The 18881-nt window shown below is 34.5% G+C and overlaps 1 protein-coding gene across 1 annotated transcript in view; it reads left to right on the top strand.

The window, feature by feature from the left end:
* RTTN (rotatin) overlaps window positions 1-18881 on the top strand; it is a 179730-nt gene that overhangs the window by 47216 nt on the left and 113633 nt on the right. Inside the window, exons 19-25 of the mRNA XM_008564425.1 lie at window positions 1609-1708; window positions 3408-3496; window positions 4049-4166; window positions 8302-8398; window positions 9018-9086; window positions 12932-13120; window positions 13724-13963. Coding sequence (XP_008562647.1) covers window positions 1609-1708; window positions 3408-3496; window positions 4049-4166; window positions 8302-8398; window positions 9018-9086; window positions 12932-13120; window positions 13724-13963 — 902 coding nt within the window. The remainder of the gene's footprint in view (window positions 1-1608; window positions 1709-3407; window positions 3497-4048; window positions 4167-8301; window positions 8399-9017; window positions 9087-12931; window positions 13121-13723; window positions 13964-18881) is intronic.

Below are 18881 nucleotides of genomic sequence, written 5' to 3'. Positions count from 1 at the left end.
GCTCCCGCGCCTCGCTCAGCCAGTGAGCGGGAACCGGTCTGTATGTGGGATCCGAACCCTCGGGTGGGAGCGTTGCCACGCTTCCCAAGCGGCGCACTATCCAGTGCGCCACCGGGCCGGCCCTGGAAATGCAAATATTTTGAATAGTGTCTTAAATACAACATAAGGTGAATCTACTGGAAAGATATTTTGTGATAACTTTTAAAAACAAACATCACTGATGAAAACTATTGGGAATTCTTGTTCTTATGTTGGAAATTGTCTTTAATAGCAAAAAAAAAGTTTTTATGACAACCTTCTCATTACTAGAGAAAAAAAATCATATAGGAGCCAAAGGCATTTTCTCTGTTTCTCTCAAAGGTTGCAGTGGTTGTGAGATTTTTTAGTTAATCTCTCTTCTGAATCTTTGGCTCTTTATGTACCAGCATTAGAGGTTTAGCATCTATTTCCCTGTCTTCAACTAGAACTGCTCCTTCATCATACTGGATTTATACAGAATTCTATTAAAAAAGCCATCCATTGTCTTCATTCCTGTGTTTTAATAGCTTCATTTTACTTCGAATTTGAAATCTGTCAGTTTTTATTTATGTTTAGACTAGCTTACCAAAGCCTGTGGTAGTACTGCAGAGCCACATGTACTACAGTGGGAAAGCCATCCATTGTCTTCATTCCTGTGTTTTAATAGCTTCATTTTACTTCGAATTTGAAATGTCAGTTTTTATTTATGTTTAGACTAGCTTACCAAAGCCTGTGGTAGTACTGCAGAGCCACATGTACTACAGTGGTTTTTTTTTTTAATGGGGAAACACATTCACTGTTGTTCTAACCTAAATGTTCAGGGCCCTGTGACAGCCTTGGCAGGAGCACTGGAGAATCTTCCACTGGCCACATACCAGGTCCAGTTGGGGACTCCCTGAGTACTGGTCACTGGTAGTTACTCCTGTGCCCTGTGTAGGGTATGGAGGTAGGGAGGAAGAGGCCGTTCTGGAACTGTCTTTTCTGAGTCCATGTTAACGGCTCGAAGATAGCAGTGGATGGGAGAAAGGAGGAGTGTCATTTTTGTTTTTTTCTTGTCCCCTTTTCCTTTTGTCAGTTTGGCCATCTCAGACTCAGTCCTGGCATGAAGTTCCAGTCAGGGACTGGTATTGGGAGTGGCTTTGTTGGGGTACTGGGTGGCAAGACCCAGAGAACTGTCTGCTCCTGGGTCTCTGAAGAGGAAGGGAAGGGAAAGAGACAGGAAAATTCTAGCCAGTGGCTTCTGAGAGCCACAGGGCAATCCTGAGTCATAGGTCTGGGTTGTTCTTTCAGGTTAGCCTGGTACTACCTGTAGAGATGTCAGGGAACATGGATGTTTTCTGTGAAGTTCTTAAGGTGGTTAATGGATTAATGTGTTATGTAGCAAAAATGTACATTAAGAAGAGAGGTTTATTTGACATGCTGGCTTATTGTTATATATCCTAAGTTCCTACCTGACCTAGTGCATCATTGTTGCAAATTTACATGTAAATTAAGTTGACTTTTTGAGCTTTTGTTCTTATGGTACAAACTATAACATTTTATTAGAGAATTGGAAGCAGATGAAAAATAAGGTTTTTTTGCTGTTTATAGTTGGAGACTGTTGAAAAGGTATATGAAATCTTCACCTCAGATGATGTTGATCTTGCTTTGAGAAAGTCAGCTGCAGAACAATTAGCTGTGATTATGCAAGGTAATGTCTTTTAAGGAAAATGATTGCTGTACTGCTGATAATAAAATTTTTGATTGCTGTGTGTAGTAGTGTCGAAGGTTGGCAAACTATAGTTTATGGACCAGATCTGGCCTGTGGCCTTCAAGTTAAGAATGGTTTTTACATCTTTAGAATTGTTTAGAAAACAAAATCAGAACCAAAGAATATGTGACAGAGACCGTATGTGTATTTACTACCTGAATCTTTACAGAAAATGTGTGCTTACTCCTGGTGCCGTAAAATGTCATTTGATAGTATTACCTTCCTTCTAAAATATTAATATAATTCTGACAGTAAAGTGCATGTTGCTTTCTCAATTTACCTAGTACACTATGTTTTCAATTTGTACCATTTTGCTTAAAGAAAGTTCTTCGGTGGGTTGGTAAAATAGAAATAACGTACTGTAACTGTACATTTTCTTTAAGGGTTTATTTTAAAAACAACTGAAATACACCGTTAGCTTTGTAGTGTTGTTATTCCATAGGCTTCCATTCTCTGGGTTAGTTTTAATTTTTCCCTATATGTGATATATGTACTTTAATATTTGTGAGAAATACCTTTGTATTTACATAAAAGGATTTTTATGGTAACCATTTCTTGTTCCGACATTAGTGGAAACTGGGATGAGAGAGTAATTTGAAAAAGCATTTTTAACATATTCATAGATTTAATAACAATAATACAGACTACAGAAAATAAGGTTCTAACAAATGTGAAGAGCCTTGGTTAAAAAAAGATTGAGAAAAATTCTATTAGAGAATATTCCTTCGATATTGTAAATATTTTAAAAGTATGACTTATAATTTCGGTATGCACTATACTGGGGGGTAATGGAAACTTTTTAAAGTAGCAGCCAAAGATAGTTATAGTTATAGCTACTAGTACAATATCAGTATGTGTGTATGTTTTTCTCAATGAGAATATGGGAGAAAATTTGTCTGCAAGTTATTAAATACTTGGAACTAATCTGTAAGGAACTAGAGTTTTTGGCTCTAATAACATCTCCGTGTGTGTATGTATATATTGTATATATAATATATGTACTGTATGTGTATACATATATACACATGTATATTATATATACATATACACATATGTAAAATTTTTATAACCTTTTTAATACAAATGTAATATGTGAATTTATGCTTATTTAAAGGTTCATATTCTTCAGAAATATATAGAATACATTTAAATCCATTTCCTTTTATATTTGCTATTAATAGTTTGAGGTTAGAGATCTTTTATTAATAGAAAAACGTTCACGTTACAAGCCATATTTACATGTTAGCTTGTGGAGAATTCTCAATATTTTGAGGTGATGAATTTGAAAAGCGAAAAAATAACAGTGAAACAATATTAAGATAATTGCCATGCACAAATAAAAGAATTCATTTGTACACTTAAATTCTACTTTTCAGAATCTGAGCTAGTTCACATAATTTTTTTTTTTATAGTTTTGTTTTTCACATTACAGAAGTAAGATATGCTAGTTAAACATTTTCAGGTTGTACAGATGTATGTAAGTAAAAAGTTAAAAGTTTTATCCTCTAATTTCAATCCTAGGTGTACCTATTTTTAATAGAAGGTTGTATGGCTATCTGTTCTGTATATTTCAAAATGTGTTTTTAGAAGTACAAAAAATGTTCTTTAACTTTTAGTCTTTTTTTTTTTTTGTCTGCAGATATTAAAATGCATGCTGTGGTGAAAAAGTTGTCTTTAATTGATAAGATAATTGAGTATTTAAATGAATGTGTGGGTCAAGATGGCAAGGTGAGACTAATGGGTACCTAGACTTATTTTTATTGATTGCTGTTTTTATTAATCAAATCTGAAATTAAAGTCAGCTGAACTTGGATGAGTACTTGGATTTTAAATCCTAAGTAATACTCACTATCTCATTCTTTTTCTTATTTCTAAAAGTGGGGTCTTTATAAAGGAAAAGGAATCTTAAAATTTCCGTAAGGTAATTTTTCCCTATGCAGAATTATATACAAAGCTTATCTTCAGTGGATAGTATAATCCTAATATTTACTTGCATTTTAGTTTAACATGATTTTTTTTTTTTCCTTTTTGTGACCGGCTGCACCGCGCTCAGCCAGCGAGCGCATCGCACCGGCCATCCCTATATAGGATCCGAACCCGCGGCGGGAGCGCTACTGCGCTCCCAGCGCTGCACTCTCCCGAGTGCGCCACGGGCTTGGCCCAGTTTAACATGATTTTGATGAAAAAGTATAAAATTTAGAATAAGATAAATTTTGTATATTTTATCTCACCTTAGAATTGGTAAAAATAAAATAACTGTGTGTTTTCCCTTCTGACCAGGACATAGAATGTTTGATACAGCCGTGCCTAACACTCTTGAGGAAGGTTTTATGTGCCGATCCAGTTGTGCGTGTTTCCCTCTCGCAACAGTCTTCTTTCTTGACCCTGTTATTCAGAGGTGAATAAAATAAATTCTACTAATAGTGAGGTCAATCTTCAAGTGTTTATTCTTTAACTTTAGGTAACATTTGTTTTCTATTTTACTAATAGGACAACAAAGTCTATGAGTGAATATGCTAGTAAAAAAATCTCATCACAGTGGAAAATATTTAATACTTTTGTGGAGATTTCCTTATCCTGTTACTGAGTGGACCTTAGAGCTGAGAAAAGCTGAAGTTTCTGATTGTTCTGTGGTACCTCGATGTAGATATTATTTGGTGCTCAGACAGTAAACTATTTTCTATAAAGAGATAAAGCTGCAGCTGTTGTCATCATTGCCTTTTTCCTAATATCTGTTTCCTCTTTCTTGTTTTGCTTGTGCTTTTGGATCCTGGAACCTTTGGTGTGATATTTGATTATGTCATTAGACTGGCATTAAGACTGTAAACCCAATCTGTGAGGGGTGGAAGCTAGACCAGCATTAATGACTTTGAGCATAAATTTATTATTACACTTTATGTAAAGTGTGGTATTTAACCCATTTTAGTTTAAATCTAATTTAGTAATGTGTTTAGATGGAAAGTTTTTTTGTGTAGTTTTGTCCTCTTTTCGTTCTCTTTTGGCTGTTCTCAATAGAGACTTGGTAACATTTTGTACTGTTTTCTTTCTTAGAGGTTTGGGCCACTGCTTTTAAATATTCTACAAGGCATTTGGATTAAATATCTCAGTATGCTTAACTTTGTTATATCAGGCATGAAGGAAATAAGAGATTTATGTTCAAAATATATTATTAGAATATAGTCATTTTATTTTAGCACTTATTTCCCCTCCTAATGGCTTCTGCTTGCCAAGTGAATAGGACACAGTTTAAGTAGCATCGGTAAAGATCTAAACCAGGTAGAGTTCTAAACAGACTCAGTGTGTTTAGGCTCATAAAGTTTTGAGTAGAATGTAAAATTTTTGTAAGTGTTTATAGACTGAAAAGACCAGCAGTTATGGATTTCTAGTTTTCTTTAATCCTGTTAATAATTGTCTTCCTGTTAACCTCTTCTAATTGAATTTAGTCCCCAGTTTACCTTTCTATTTATAATTCTCATTTAAATTATTCAGGCATTGAATTTATTTTGAGCAGCTATTGGATTCAAAGGCACTTTCCAAGGCAACATAATTGCTACTCTTTTGGCATTAAACAAATTTTCTATCTTATTGTGATTTGTGGAAATTACTTTAGTGTGTCTGAAAATGAATTACAGTATCTCTCGATGGATTTAGTTTCAGGGCAAAATTATTATTATTATTTATTATTTTGGTGGCTGGTTGGTATGGGGTTCTGAACCCTTAACCTTGGTGTTTTATAACATCACATTCTAACCAACTGAGCAACTGGCCAGCCCTTCAAAATTAATTTTTTGACCAGCTGCTCAACCGGGAAAATCCATTCTCAGCAAACATTTATTGAGGACATATTCCGTACAAGGTATAGTACTAGGCCCTTGGCTTATATTGATGAGCATGGTAAATGACCCTCATGGAGTTTATAATAGAGTTGGAGACATTGACAAGTAAATATATAATACAGCTTAGTAATACCTATAATGGTGCCATTCCTGGCACCAGAGGACGTGCTGACTAGATTGGGTGATGGGAAACCATCAGAGAATGCTTCCAGGGAATGTGGCATCTAAGCTGGAATTTCAGAAAAGAATAGAAAGTCAAGTAGGCAGATAGGATTGACTTCCAGATAGAGGGAGCCACGATTAAGTGAGAGAGAATGATGTTTGAGATGGTGGTTGGTGGCTGGATTTGGGGAGGCTGGGGTAAAAGGGAAATAGTGGGATGAGGTGGGGAGGACAGTTCTTGCAGAGCCTGGTAGGTCTTATAAAACAGCAGCTAGGAGTCATTTAAACAGGGGAGTGTGTGCTTTATAAAGATTATTCTGTCTGTAGCATGGAGCGTAGATTGAAGAAGTACAATAATCAATATCTCAGACATACTGCAAACTTTGTCATGACAGAATTCTATACCATATTTCAGGATTAGAAATAAACTTAGAAATCATTTATTTTACTATTTTAGAGTGAGGAAATCGAGGTCTAGAGAGATTTAGCAACTTGGCTGAAATCTTAACCAGTTAGTGGTGAAGGCAGGACAGGAACCCAGACTTCCTTGCCTTTGTTTTTGTTTTAAGTAATTACAAACTTACACATTTCAGTGTAGAAATTCAGCAAACGGAACTATACAATGTAAAATTCTAAAGGTTTTTATTTTCTTCTCTTTCTCAGTTTTTCCAAAAAAGAGTATTCTAGTTATCCTTTGGAATATATTATTCAGAATGATCTTTTCTATATATATGCTGTACATGGTGTTTTGGAGTTTCAGTTTGCCATATTGCTGTATATTTGTTTCAGGTTTTTTTTACTGTGACAATAATCAAGTTATATACTCATATTTGTGCATACAATGTAATTGGAATTGCTGGGTCAAAAATATGATTAAATTCCTCTCCAAATCATTCCTATCAACAGTGGTTCAAAAATGCTTATTTTCCTCACAACCTTGCCAGCGCTGAATGTATCTCATTTTTAAATTTTTTTCTTATAGGTGAAAATAGTATCTCATTATTGTTTTATTTTTCTGTTTATTTTTAGTGTAGTTGATTATCTTTTCATGTGTTTATTATATATTTAAATTTCTTTTTCTTATTTCATATGAATTGTCTATTTTTCTGTTATATTTAATTTTTTTTAATGACTCGTAGGGTTTCTTTTTATAACACAGACAAAACTATTATGCTTGATTTTATGTTATTAATGTTTTTTTCCAACCTTTCTAATAAGTAATTTTTATTATTATAGCTTTAACCTTAAATAAGCTTAAATGTTTTATCGAAATATATAAAGCTTTTCTGTTATGGCAACTGGGATTTTCATCATGCTGTAAAAGGAGGTCATTCTCCAATTCCAGATTGGAAATATATACTCCTGTTCTTTCTCCTAATATGTTTATAGTGGTGTTTTAAAAAATTAGATCTTTACACCAGAGGTGGGAAAGGGGGAGGAGAGGGGTAGGGAGAAATTGGTAAAGGGCTACAAAAAATGTTTACGGTGTGTAATGATAAAAAAAAAATTAGATCTTTATCTAGAATTGATTTTGATATATAGTGTAAGGTAGAGATCTAAAGTTTTTTTCTCCCATATTATAGGCAATTGTATACAGTTTTTTATGGATTTGGAAATATTGTGGCTCATTCTATCTCCACTAATATGAAATGTGTACCATAAATTAAAATTTTACATGTTTCTTTACTTTTTAGTTTATTGCTATTTTAATCATGCTAATTATATAATGCTTTTTTTTTCTTGCAGTTAGGAAAAATATATTCTTTCAGAACTAATTTCTTGTTGATGCTTTCCTAAATTCACTGTCTGTAGTATGTTGTTATTCCTGTGTGATTGGTACAGCCACTATACTTATTTGTTTAGAATTTCATAGTTTGAAATACTGAGAAAATGTAGCATTGGAAACATTACAGAAATGGAAACTGAAGCTTATTAGTGTTAAAGGATTTGCCCAGGCCACTTAACTCAGTAGTGATAGAGCTAGCATTGTGTCTATTGTTCAGAGCACTTTTCTTTTCCATTATCTTCTCATAATAAACAAGAAACAAAAACCAAACAAGACAGCATAAACATACATTTTAAAGTCAAATCTAAATTCTATGATTACATGTTTGTAGCAAAGGGCAAAAATTCTAAAATAAGGAGGAAACTTTAGCTAGAAGTAAGTGACTTGGCAAAATCTTCTTAGAAGCTGTAACAGTTTGCTTCTCTGATTTCTTAAAATGAGATATTGTCTAGGGAGTAGATCTGCAGGTGTGGTTCCTGGACCAGTAGTGTCTGCATCCTTCTGGGAGCTTATTAGAAATGCAAATTTATAGACTCCACCCAAACCTACTGAATCAAAAACTGTTTAACAAGCCCTCCAGGTGATTCTCATACATTTGAAATTTTGAGAGCCACTGTTTTCATGATGTCGGTTTATCTGGGTTAACATTGCATTTCTCTTCCTTTCAAGTGATGATATTTTAAATTTGAAATTCATAATTTCTACAAGTAAAAACATTATATAAAGTTACTCTTCTTTTTATTCTTCAGTTTCCTTGATATTTCACGAAGATTGTACTGTTGTGACTGAAGTTGGAGCATTATTTTGTCTTCTATTATTTGATGAAGTATCAAGAATGGATATGTGGTGAGATATGAGTTTATAATTATATATTATTATTGTTGATAGTTATCTAATGTTTCTGATGCAGTCTTATAGCAATGCAAGGAAACTCTCAACTTGTGAGACTTATGCTTTCCATGTACACGTTTTGTGATTTTTGATTTAAGTGGTATTAAAAAGCGCATTGGCCCAAAAAGTTATCCTGAAGTCTTATTTTTGAACATTATTATGTATAAAATTTACAAATCACTGCAGTGATTTTTGTCTTTAATACATTTTTAGTACATATCTTCAAATTTGTGATTTTTATTTAATATTTTATTTTTTAAAAAGTCTGGGAAGATGTTTAGGATGATAATATCTGATTAACACTGATTTGAGTAATATCAGTGGGAGGGGACACACAGAGTCCACCTGCCAGTACTACCACTGCATTCTGTGCATCATTTATTATCTGGAATTTTTGTAGAAAAGTATAGTTTACTCTTAATAAGCAAATCCAGCAACCACGTTTTAACTGTACTAAATGACAGACCCAGTTGCAACTCATGATTTTATTTTCAGTTGAAAAGTGAAGCAAGTTGTGTCTGTTAGAACTATTGTGTACTCAATTGTTTCTTTTTGTTTTCCTGTAATGAAATAGGTCTGTTAATCCTTCCAGTAAACCTTCTTTGCCATCAGTCTTCAGTTTACCTGTTTCAGTTTTTAGAAGGTAAAGGATTTATTTCTTTGATTTTCTTGAAGTGTCAAATATTGTTACAGAAAGGGAAATCAAAATCTGTAATTTGTCACAATTTTCATTTAGCATTTAAGTCACATAACTGGGATTCAAATTACATGTATGTTAGATCATTTCACTGTGTTAAAAGAATAAATTTAACAAAATAAATTTATTTGGGCAAAGAATGATTCATGGATTGGGTAGCCTTCAATGAAATCAGAAGACATTTGGAGAGCTCTGCTGCAGTAGCATGGGCAGATATTTTATAGGCAAAGAAAATATATTTTATTGGTTAGAGTGGAAAGATCCTAGAGGTTAGCTGGCAGTTTCTGGTTGGTGAATTCTTTGGTTTCGTCTTACTGTTTATGTTGGGCTTTGGTTTGCTTATGTAGGAACTTAAAGTGCTAGAGCCACACCAGCCTAATGGCCTCCCAATTAAAAACTTTTTAAACAAACTATTCTATGTGATATTCTTTTCTGTGTCTTCATTTGTTTCTTCCTTTGCTTCAGTCTGGTTATTTTCCAAAAACCTGTTTTCTAATAGTTTGCTGTATCTAATAGCATTAAATTCATCTATCGAGTTTTTAATTATAGTTTATTTCTAAAATTTTTATTAGATTATTTTTATGGATTTCTGTTCTGTGATGAAATTCTCCATCATGACATGATTTTCTTGAATACATTAATCATAATCATTTTCAAAGTTCTTATATGGTAACCCTAATATCACTGGTCTGTTTCTAGTGACTTTTTTTTTTTTTTAGTTAGTCACTTTGTTCTGTCCTTGGCAAGTGTAAATTTAGGGCTAAGGATCACAGACCCTTCAAGACTGTTGCACAGACTGGGTCACAAACCCTCCACATGCAGGTCTATGAACTAGGTAATAGGAAAGAGATCCTGGGAGCCGTGGGTAAAAGTTAATAGGCCTCATTCAGAGCTAGGAGCAGCCGTCCTAGTGGCTTCTTTGAGAGTTCTGAGAAGCACCATGGATCAGAGCTGTTAGTCCTTTATACTCAAGTTCATAACCCAGGATACCTGGGTGCCCATATGCAATTACATTAAGTAGTAAAAAGGAACACCTGAGGATATTTACAGCAAGTGCTTGGCAAGATTCTGAACATCTGAGGGACCCTGACTTTTTTCCTATATTTTCCCAGCAGCAATCCTGGTAATTTTTGACCAAATAACTGTATATGGTAAATAAAAATTTGTACAAACTATGGATAAGGTTCTCTTCTTTCACAGATCATTTAATTTTCTCTTGGAAGCAGTTATATTATTGTAAAGTAAGGCAAATCATAACTAAAGCCAAAATGTTCCATTATTTTAGTTATACTAAATTTCCATTTATGTTGTCAGAGCTAGGGCTCAAACCCTTCAAACCCATTGTACGGATTGGGTCACCAGACCCCTCACACACAGGTCCATGCTAGGTAATTGGGAAAGATTCCAGGAGCTGTTTGGCAGATAACATGAGCTCAGTTTTCAGCTTCCTCAGCGCCAGCAGCTTACAGGTCCAGCAGTGGCAATGGCCTTGCAGAGGGTCCTGGGGGCACTAGCCGAAGCAGCCTCTAGCAGCAGTAGTGGCCTCCCCATCCCCCCCGCCCCCCACGGGGGGGCATCCCGGGGCAGGGATGCACCATGGATTAGAGCCACTCATCCTTAAGTCCATAACCCAGGACATCTGGGTGCACATGCGCAAGTACACTAGATGATAACCAAGGAACTCCTGAGTGCATATGCCTGTTTACATCAAATGCTCGGTAAGATTCTGAACATCTGAGGGGCTCTGACCATTTTTCCTATATTTTCCCAACAATTATGGACAGATGAATTTGATTCAATCAGGGATTGAGACCACAATGGTTGGGTTTCAGTTTTTGTAAATGCTGGTCTGCTTTGTGGTTTGCTCTTTCTTCCAGAGCATAATTTTTCAGGAATTTACTGGTAGGCTGGGATGTTTATCAGTCCCCCACTTCTTGACAGTCTTGAGTATCAGGTTTTGTATGCCTAGTCCCATTGAGCTACCAAGAGCTCCAAACTGCTGCTTTCTGCTTGGCCTATTAGCTCTGAGTTTACTTTGAAATCATAAAATACTGCATAGAGTAAAGCTTTGGAGATGTAGGGCCCAGTTTTTCCTCATTAGGAGTTGTCCTCATTAGGAAGTTAGTCTGATTGATACAGGCTTTTCATTCATAGCTGGAAGTGGAAATTTCTTGATTTATATTTTCTAAGAGTCTCTCCACCCCTACTCCTCTTTTTAATTTCTTTCTTATTAAATTGACTCTTTTGAAGTGTGTAGGCCAGTTTTATGTAGAGTATTCCACAATGTGAACTTGCACGATTATTTCCTTATTGTTGGTAATGCTAAGGTTGATCACTTAAGGTGGTGATGCCAGTTCTCCTCAGTGTAAAGGTGTGTTTTTCCTATGAAAGTGATACTTTCAGACCTGTGAATATCCTGCGGGCCAACAACAACTCATCAGTAATTTGGCATCCATTGATAATCCTTTTTGTATTAATGATTTCTTTAGGGGCTGTGGAAGGTGATTTTCTAATTTTACTGTTCTACATTTATTAGATAGTGCTCTCCCCTTCACCCCCTTCCTTGAGTATTACTATGAACTTTTCCTTTTTTAAAAAAAAAAATATTGTCCGTTATCTTTACTCTTTTGATGCCCAAATTTCCTTATTTGTCTAGTATATTAGATAGTGCTCTCCCCTTCACCCCCTTCCTTGAGTATTACTATGAACTTTTCCTTTTTTTAAAAAAAAAATATTGTCCGTTATCTTTACTCTTTTGATGCCCAAATTTCCTTATTTGTCTAGTACAGTTTCTTTCAGATAGGCTCCTATTCCTTTTGTCATGGCCCCATGAGTCTTTTAATACTTTATTGGGTTTTTGGCATAAACTGATATCCAAGGTTCACCTTTGATTTCCCTGTCTCAGACTGAGCATTAGCCATTTCTTTAAGGAGCTCTGGTTGTTTTTAGTAAAAAATTTCAATTATAAAATATCATCTTTATTTATTGAGCCTGATTTGTATATAGAACTCTGCCTTAGCCTCTTTTATTGGAGTGCATGAAATGAAAAGCACACTTTTCGTTTCCAAGTATCCCTTAGAAATCTTACCCAGTTGTATTATATCTAATATCAGTCACAAATATGTGAATTAGGGTTTTGGGATATGTTCTATTAGTGTAATTATTCTTTAACACATGCATATGTTGAGCTTTGCTCCTGTTGAAGACTGTTAAATTAACTTTGGTTTAAGAGAGATAGTTATTGCGTCTGTGGATTCTCTTGATGAGTTCATTGGTGATGCAACTGCTATCTCAAGAGAAAATAAGTTGGAATTCAGTCACTTAGTGACCTCTGTGATCATAGGCAACTCATTTAGCCTCTTTAATCCTCATTTTGATCATCTGTATGGTGGGTATCATAGTGCCATGCCATGTAACTGTGAATGAATGGTAGATAACAGTGTTTGGCCTAAAGTGCGCATTCATGTCTTAGTTGAAACCTTTTATGTTTGATTCACTGTAGTCATGGGCCCTGACTTCAAGTAGCATTTGTTATCTCTGCATTGACTCTAATATAACATAGAACGTGGTAAGTCATAAGGAAAAAATTTTGTTTTGGGGAGTTTAGAGGAGGATGAAAACATAATTGAAATATTATATAAAACATAACCATTTAAAATATAGGCTATGAAAGAGACCTTTGCATTATTGTGGAGTGGGAGGAATAGAACTAGCCCTCATTTGTGGCTTATCTTTTTGAGTGGTCTTTAAAAATTTGAAAGTTTGTAATTATCTGTATACATTTCCTTTAGGTATCATCTACCAGCATGTGTAATTGGCCACCATGCTGTGAGTCCTTACTCCATAGTTTTGCCGTTATCTGCTGATTGTTTGGCATTGAAACCAGTGTCAGATATGCTGAGAATAGCTTGGAACCTGTCATGGTATCATGGGAGTGATAATCTATTGAAGCAAATGAACTCCGAAACTAAAATTCAAGAGTAAGCTGTTATGTATAGTTGAAAAAGCATTCACAGTTAACTAATTGTGATTAATTAGTTAGTTAATTTTTCTTTAGGTCAAGTAGCTTTTTCACTTGATATTATCATCTGATTCTGCTTTTTAATTGAAGGTTATTATTTTTACTTTGTTCTAAAGATTACATGTATTATTTTAAAAATCTGTCACACAAGGAAATTTTAAAAGCATTGTACTTTATGCTGTTTTAGAGATTAAAGTTTGGTTAGTTAATAGATGTAAATCACTAGGGAAAGTACTCTGGATTAGAGTAAAAGCTCAGTAAGTAATATGTATGAATGTTATTAATGTGATGATGGTTACTTAAGAATATTCTAATATTCTAATCTGTCAGTCTTCCTTATATATATATATATTATGAAAGTTATTTTACATTTCTGTAAGGAGGAAAAAGCCAATGTAAACACTTGGGATGCTAGTGTAAAACCCTAATATTGACAGATAAACCAATTAGTTTTCAGTTGTAAGATAAAACAGAATTTTTGGGAGAGTTTATAATAGAAATAAATGTGAGCTTTTATTTTAATAGCTTTATGTTGCTCTTTCTTTTTTATCTTTTTGTCTAGATTTTCAGATGCCTTGAAGTTATCTACAGAGGACATCCTTACTCTGAAGACAACACACACAGCTAGTGGGCTTCAGGACTGCCTCCATTCCATCGTTCAGGCTGCAGGCCACAGGGAAGTTAGGGCTGCTGTCACTAGGATGAGTTTTTATCTTCTGAATGACAGATTGTCTTTAAAGGGTGGTACTGGCCCATGTGGGGTTACCTTGAAGTCTTTGGCTTGGCACACTGCACTAAACAGGTCAGTGTAAACTATAAAGGCTTCTGGGTTCAAAGACCTGGATTAAATTGTGTTTGTGTTCATACCTAAACCTTTGAAGAGCATGTATTCTCTCTGTCATGAGGGAAATGTTTTTTTAAAAAGAAAAACTCCAGGATTTTTATCTGTAATAAATAATAATAGCAGCAAAAGTGAAAAATGTTTACTTGGTGACCGCATTTTTGAAGGAATTACTAATACACTTAACAGTTTTATGTATTATCCTCTTAGAAAATTTTATTTTATTATCTAACAAAAATAAATAATTAGAATAAGACCTGGATTAACAAACCAAATGTTTATTTTTGTCCATATTATGAATGACTTGAGAAATCAGTGGGTTGATTAATAGGTTTGGTATACCTGCTACAGGCTGTTTTGTTTTGCTTTGCTTTTGTTTTGTTCTTAAGTAAATTATCTTATTTTTCTTTTTACTCTGAATTTCACTAACTTGATTGCCCTGTGCAGGTTCTATAATAGTTATTGGAAAGGCTCTAGCTTGTAAGTTTAACACATTTAAATGGTAGCAGATGGTTGCATTTGTAACAAGACTGATAGGCAACTGCTATAAAAAGTTTTTCATTTTAGTCTTCATGTGAGTTTAGTATAAAATGTATAATTTTTTTGTTAAACATAAGGTGTGCAGTTTTCAATATGCCAGGTTAAATGAGTTTCCAAAATGTAACTCCTTTATTTAATTTAGCTTTAACAATTGAGACATCTAATTAGGGCCCCCCTAGTGCTGGGGCCCCTAGTACTGCCTTGTGAAAGAGGTGATAGCTGAATTTTCGGGACTTTTGCAAGTTGATTATTAAACAGCTATTCTTAAAAATCATATAAAGTTACAATTAAATATATAAAAAATAAATGATTCTGCTGAAGGTAATGATTATGCAGAAGTCATCATTTCCTAATCATTTTATAACATTTTAACTGTTATCTATGGTCTTGAGGTTATTTATATATACTGTCATTGTTTTATGGAAATACTATATAATGTTGTGTTACTGTGCATTACTTCACAACTCTTTGTTACATTGGTGGCTTGAAATTGGCCACAGTGGGCATATTTACACCATGGAAACTGGCAAACACAACCAATCAGCACCCTACTCCCCAGTCAGTTGTTAAATATTTATCAGCACACCTCTGCACTTTTAAATACTCTTGCCAACTGAAGCATGCATAAAGTCTGCATGTTAAATAAATTTGACTTGTTTCTGTTTGTCAAAAGAAGATTTTAACTAAGAGTTGATACTGTATTTTGAATTAATTGCACTAAGTTTTCTTTTGTGAAGTAAAACCATAGACATAGCATGTGGCACCACATTAAAGCAAAGGCTGTCAAAGTGTGGATCAATGGAAGCCTCAAGTTGTTCAAACTGCCTAGTAGCAGTTACTGTGTGTAAGCATCACATTTTTATGGGGGGGGGTTCCCCCAAGACTAACATAAATGGAGAGCACAGAGCGTGTATATGTTGTATACATATTTTTTGTCTTTTATTTGGTTTATAGGTTCATGTTTGATCACTGCAGCAGACACTGCTGCCTAATTCATAAATGCTCAGGTATTTCAGAATTCACCTTTTCTCCATGAAAAATTAAGTATTATATTTTTACTTCCAGAAATACATGTATAGATAGAACTTTGGGGAAACTTTTGTTTAGTTTTGCTTTCACTTAGTTGAAGGAACACCACCATTTTGACCAATTATCTAAGATGAGACAACACTTTAAAGGAAATGTTTGGAGACAGAAAATTTCCTGTAAGTTATAACTGTATAAAGTGTTGAAGTTATTTTTTACAAGGTTAGATTAAAGTTTTTTATATGCATGTATTTCAAGCTATTCTAGACAGATCAAAATATGGAGATGCATGAGCATACTTGTATAAATGATTTTTATTGTATTTTAAAAACAGCATTATATTTTAGACATTTTCCATGTCAGTAAATATGCCTTAAGGCTATGCTTTAAGGCTGTATTTTAAAAATAGATCTCTTATCCAAATGAATGTCCCCCCAGAGAGTCCTTTTTGAAGTAAGTATATATGTTAGAATAATTCTTGCTTTGCTCAGATATTTTTGAAATTGTCCTCTCAGGTCACTTAAACAACAGATGTAAAGAAGTCTTGTATTTTGAAGTCATGTTTAATTTCTTATCAAAAAACGATATTATCAAACTTTACTATCTAGAGAAGGGTTAAAATGATCTTTTACATATATATGAAAGCAAATGCCAACTTAAAGGATAACCATTCACCACTGTTGAAAAGAGTGTATTTCAGTTTGACAGCAAAAAATGGTTGCTAAAGTGTTTTTACATGTGGTATTATGGCTTCTAAACATAGCTTTCTAAGCTCGTTATTTTGAACAGTCTAATTTATGTGTATAAGTTTTTGTATGTGTATGCTAACACATAAGCTTATTCTATTATCATCTCATCTCATTTTGGAAACTTATTTTAGGAAAATAGATGATAGTCATGGTTCAGTAGAATTACACGTTGTTAAGAGTCATCTGAAGTCTTCCTTCAGCCAGTTCTTGTTGATTTTGCATGCTTAATGTTTCTTTGTTTCTCTGCCCCTTTCCTGTTAAAAATCCTATTGCAACCGTCTTAGCTGAGGCTTTCACCATTTTTTACCTGGACCATAGAGTGACTAGATAATTGTTTTCTTTTGCTTCTAGCCTTATGTCACTCATTGCTTCCTGAATGATTCTTCTAAAATACACATTATTTGTGGATTCTCCTCCATGGTGTGTAAGATAGAGTTCAGACTCCTTAGCATGGCATAGAAGGTCCTTTTTGATCTGGCCTTTGCCTACCTTCTCAGCTGCATTTCCCAGCTCTCTCTAACATATACTGTGGTTTTATGAAGTACGTATATTGTATTTTTATGAAACTGCTTGATGTTCTAGGGCATGCACTTCTGTTTTACATCTCCTGGGTTTCACAGAATGAACTCCCCATCTGCCTTGTGAATATCTAGTCATCTAAGGTCATATTCCTCTGTAATGTGTGTGGAATTGTAATTACCACAGTAATTGTCACATGGCTCTCCTGCATTACTTCTACTGCACTTCTGTTTTACATCTCCTGGGTTTCACAGAATGAACTCCCCATCTGCCTTGTGAATACCTAGTCATCTAAGGTCATCTTCCTCTGTAATGTGTGTGGAATTGTAATTACCACAGTAATTGTCACATGGCTCTCCTGCATTACTTCTATAGTTCAAATTGTTTAAATATCTGTATTCTGTCCTTATTGGCCTGGGTTTATTACACTTTTTAAAATATCCCTCACATATGGCATTAGGCTTAGTATACAGTTGGCTCCTAATAAATGTAGAATTGATGGGTTGGAGAGACATTAGAGCTCATTTACTCCAGCTGTGTACTTGATAAATTCTCTCTGTATATCCCCGTCAAGTGGCCTTGCAACCTCAGCATGAACACCTCCTTTGAAGGATGATCATTCCATTCTTAAACTGTACTTATTAGTAAGTTTTTCCTTCTTTTGAACTGCTACCTGGTAATTTCTACCTATTATTCAGTCTTTTAGATTCATACATAATAAATCCTAACTATATTCACATATGGTAATTCTTCAATTATTTAAACATAACTATAATTTCTTTTCTATTTTTTTTTTTCTTTCACCAGGCTCTAAATACTTTCAGTTTCTGTAGATATTCTTCAAAAGCCATAGTACCCAGACTTCTCATTTGTTCACATTATTTTACCAGTGTACTGTGTTTGTTAGGACTCTCTCTATGATCTGGACATGATGCCTTTTATGGGTGGTGGTGCTGTGGGATGGGGTGGATGGGAAGAAAAGAGTTATTGCCTCTCATTTACTAGGGCTTTTCCATCATTCAACAAACATTTATTGATCAGCTACTAGGTGCCAGGCTCTTATTGGAAAGGTAGCAGTGAGCAAAATTGATAGGATTCCTGCTCTCATGAACTTGAAATTAAGGAAGCTAAAAGTGTAATCAAAATTAGGAATGCTTTTAAGGCGAAGACTTTTATAAGACTGTATTGTAGGGGCACCTAATCTCACCTTAGTGGGGAGGGAGTGGTTCAGGAAATGAAGTTTAAGCCAAGGCATAAAAGGTAAGTAGGATGTTAGAAGCCTGTGGGAATGGAAGCAGAAAAGATGCCAGGCAAAGGGATAAAGCCCTGAGTTAGGAAAGAGTGTCTTTCAGGAACTTAAAGGGCAGTACACTTGTATTTAAAGGATATGGGGACTGTCATAGGTAATATTTTAAGATTACACTGGATGTCATGGAAGACACAATTGTTACGATTGTTAAATTTCATCTAAGAATCATCCTTTCATTCCATCCTTTCTGGATATTTTTCTAATCTCAGTTTTTATAATCAGACACTTGCCATCCTCTGCTGAATGTCATTTTGGGGACGTGGGGATTATAAGTTAAAAAAAATATGTATATGGCAACCATCATATTACTAATGAATATAGCATAATATAGCCCAGGCAGTTGACTGCTTAGATTAGCATCTATGTGCCGACTCTTACTAGCTGTGAAACCATGGAAAAATTACTTAGTCATCTCTGAGTTTTCTCTTCTTTAAAGTGGAGCTACCCACTTCATAGAGTTGTTATGAAGATTGAAAAAATACTTTTAAGTCTTTAGAACAGAGCCTGGCACAAGGTCAGTGCTTAATAAATGCTGGATATTATGATTAGTATTATTGTTGTTCTTACTAACATTTTGATGTATTAGATTTTTTAAAAATATTTTTATAGAAGTTTTCTTGTCTCCTAATCTTTTAGCTCTCTTAAATCAGTTTTTTTCCTTAAGAATTTCAGAAGATCGGTTTGTATACTTTCACTCTGAGCTTACGAAGGTATTTCTTCCTAAGTCTACTTTCAG

This window comes from Galeopterus variegatus, unplaced genomic scaffold (genome assembly GCF_000696425.1).
Source record: "Galeopterus variegatus unplaced genomic scaffold, G_variegatus-3.0.2 Scaffold186, whole genome shotgun sequence".
In the NCBI taxonomy this organism is placed as follows: domain Eukaryota; kingdom Metazoa; phylum Chordata; class Mammalia; order Dermoptera; family Cynocephalidae; genus Galeopterus; species Galeopterus variegatus.
This window is presented reverse-complemented; position numbering and strand designations above follow the sequence as displayed.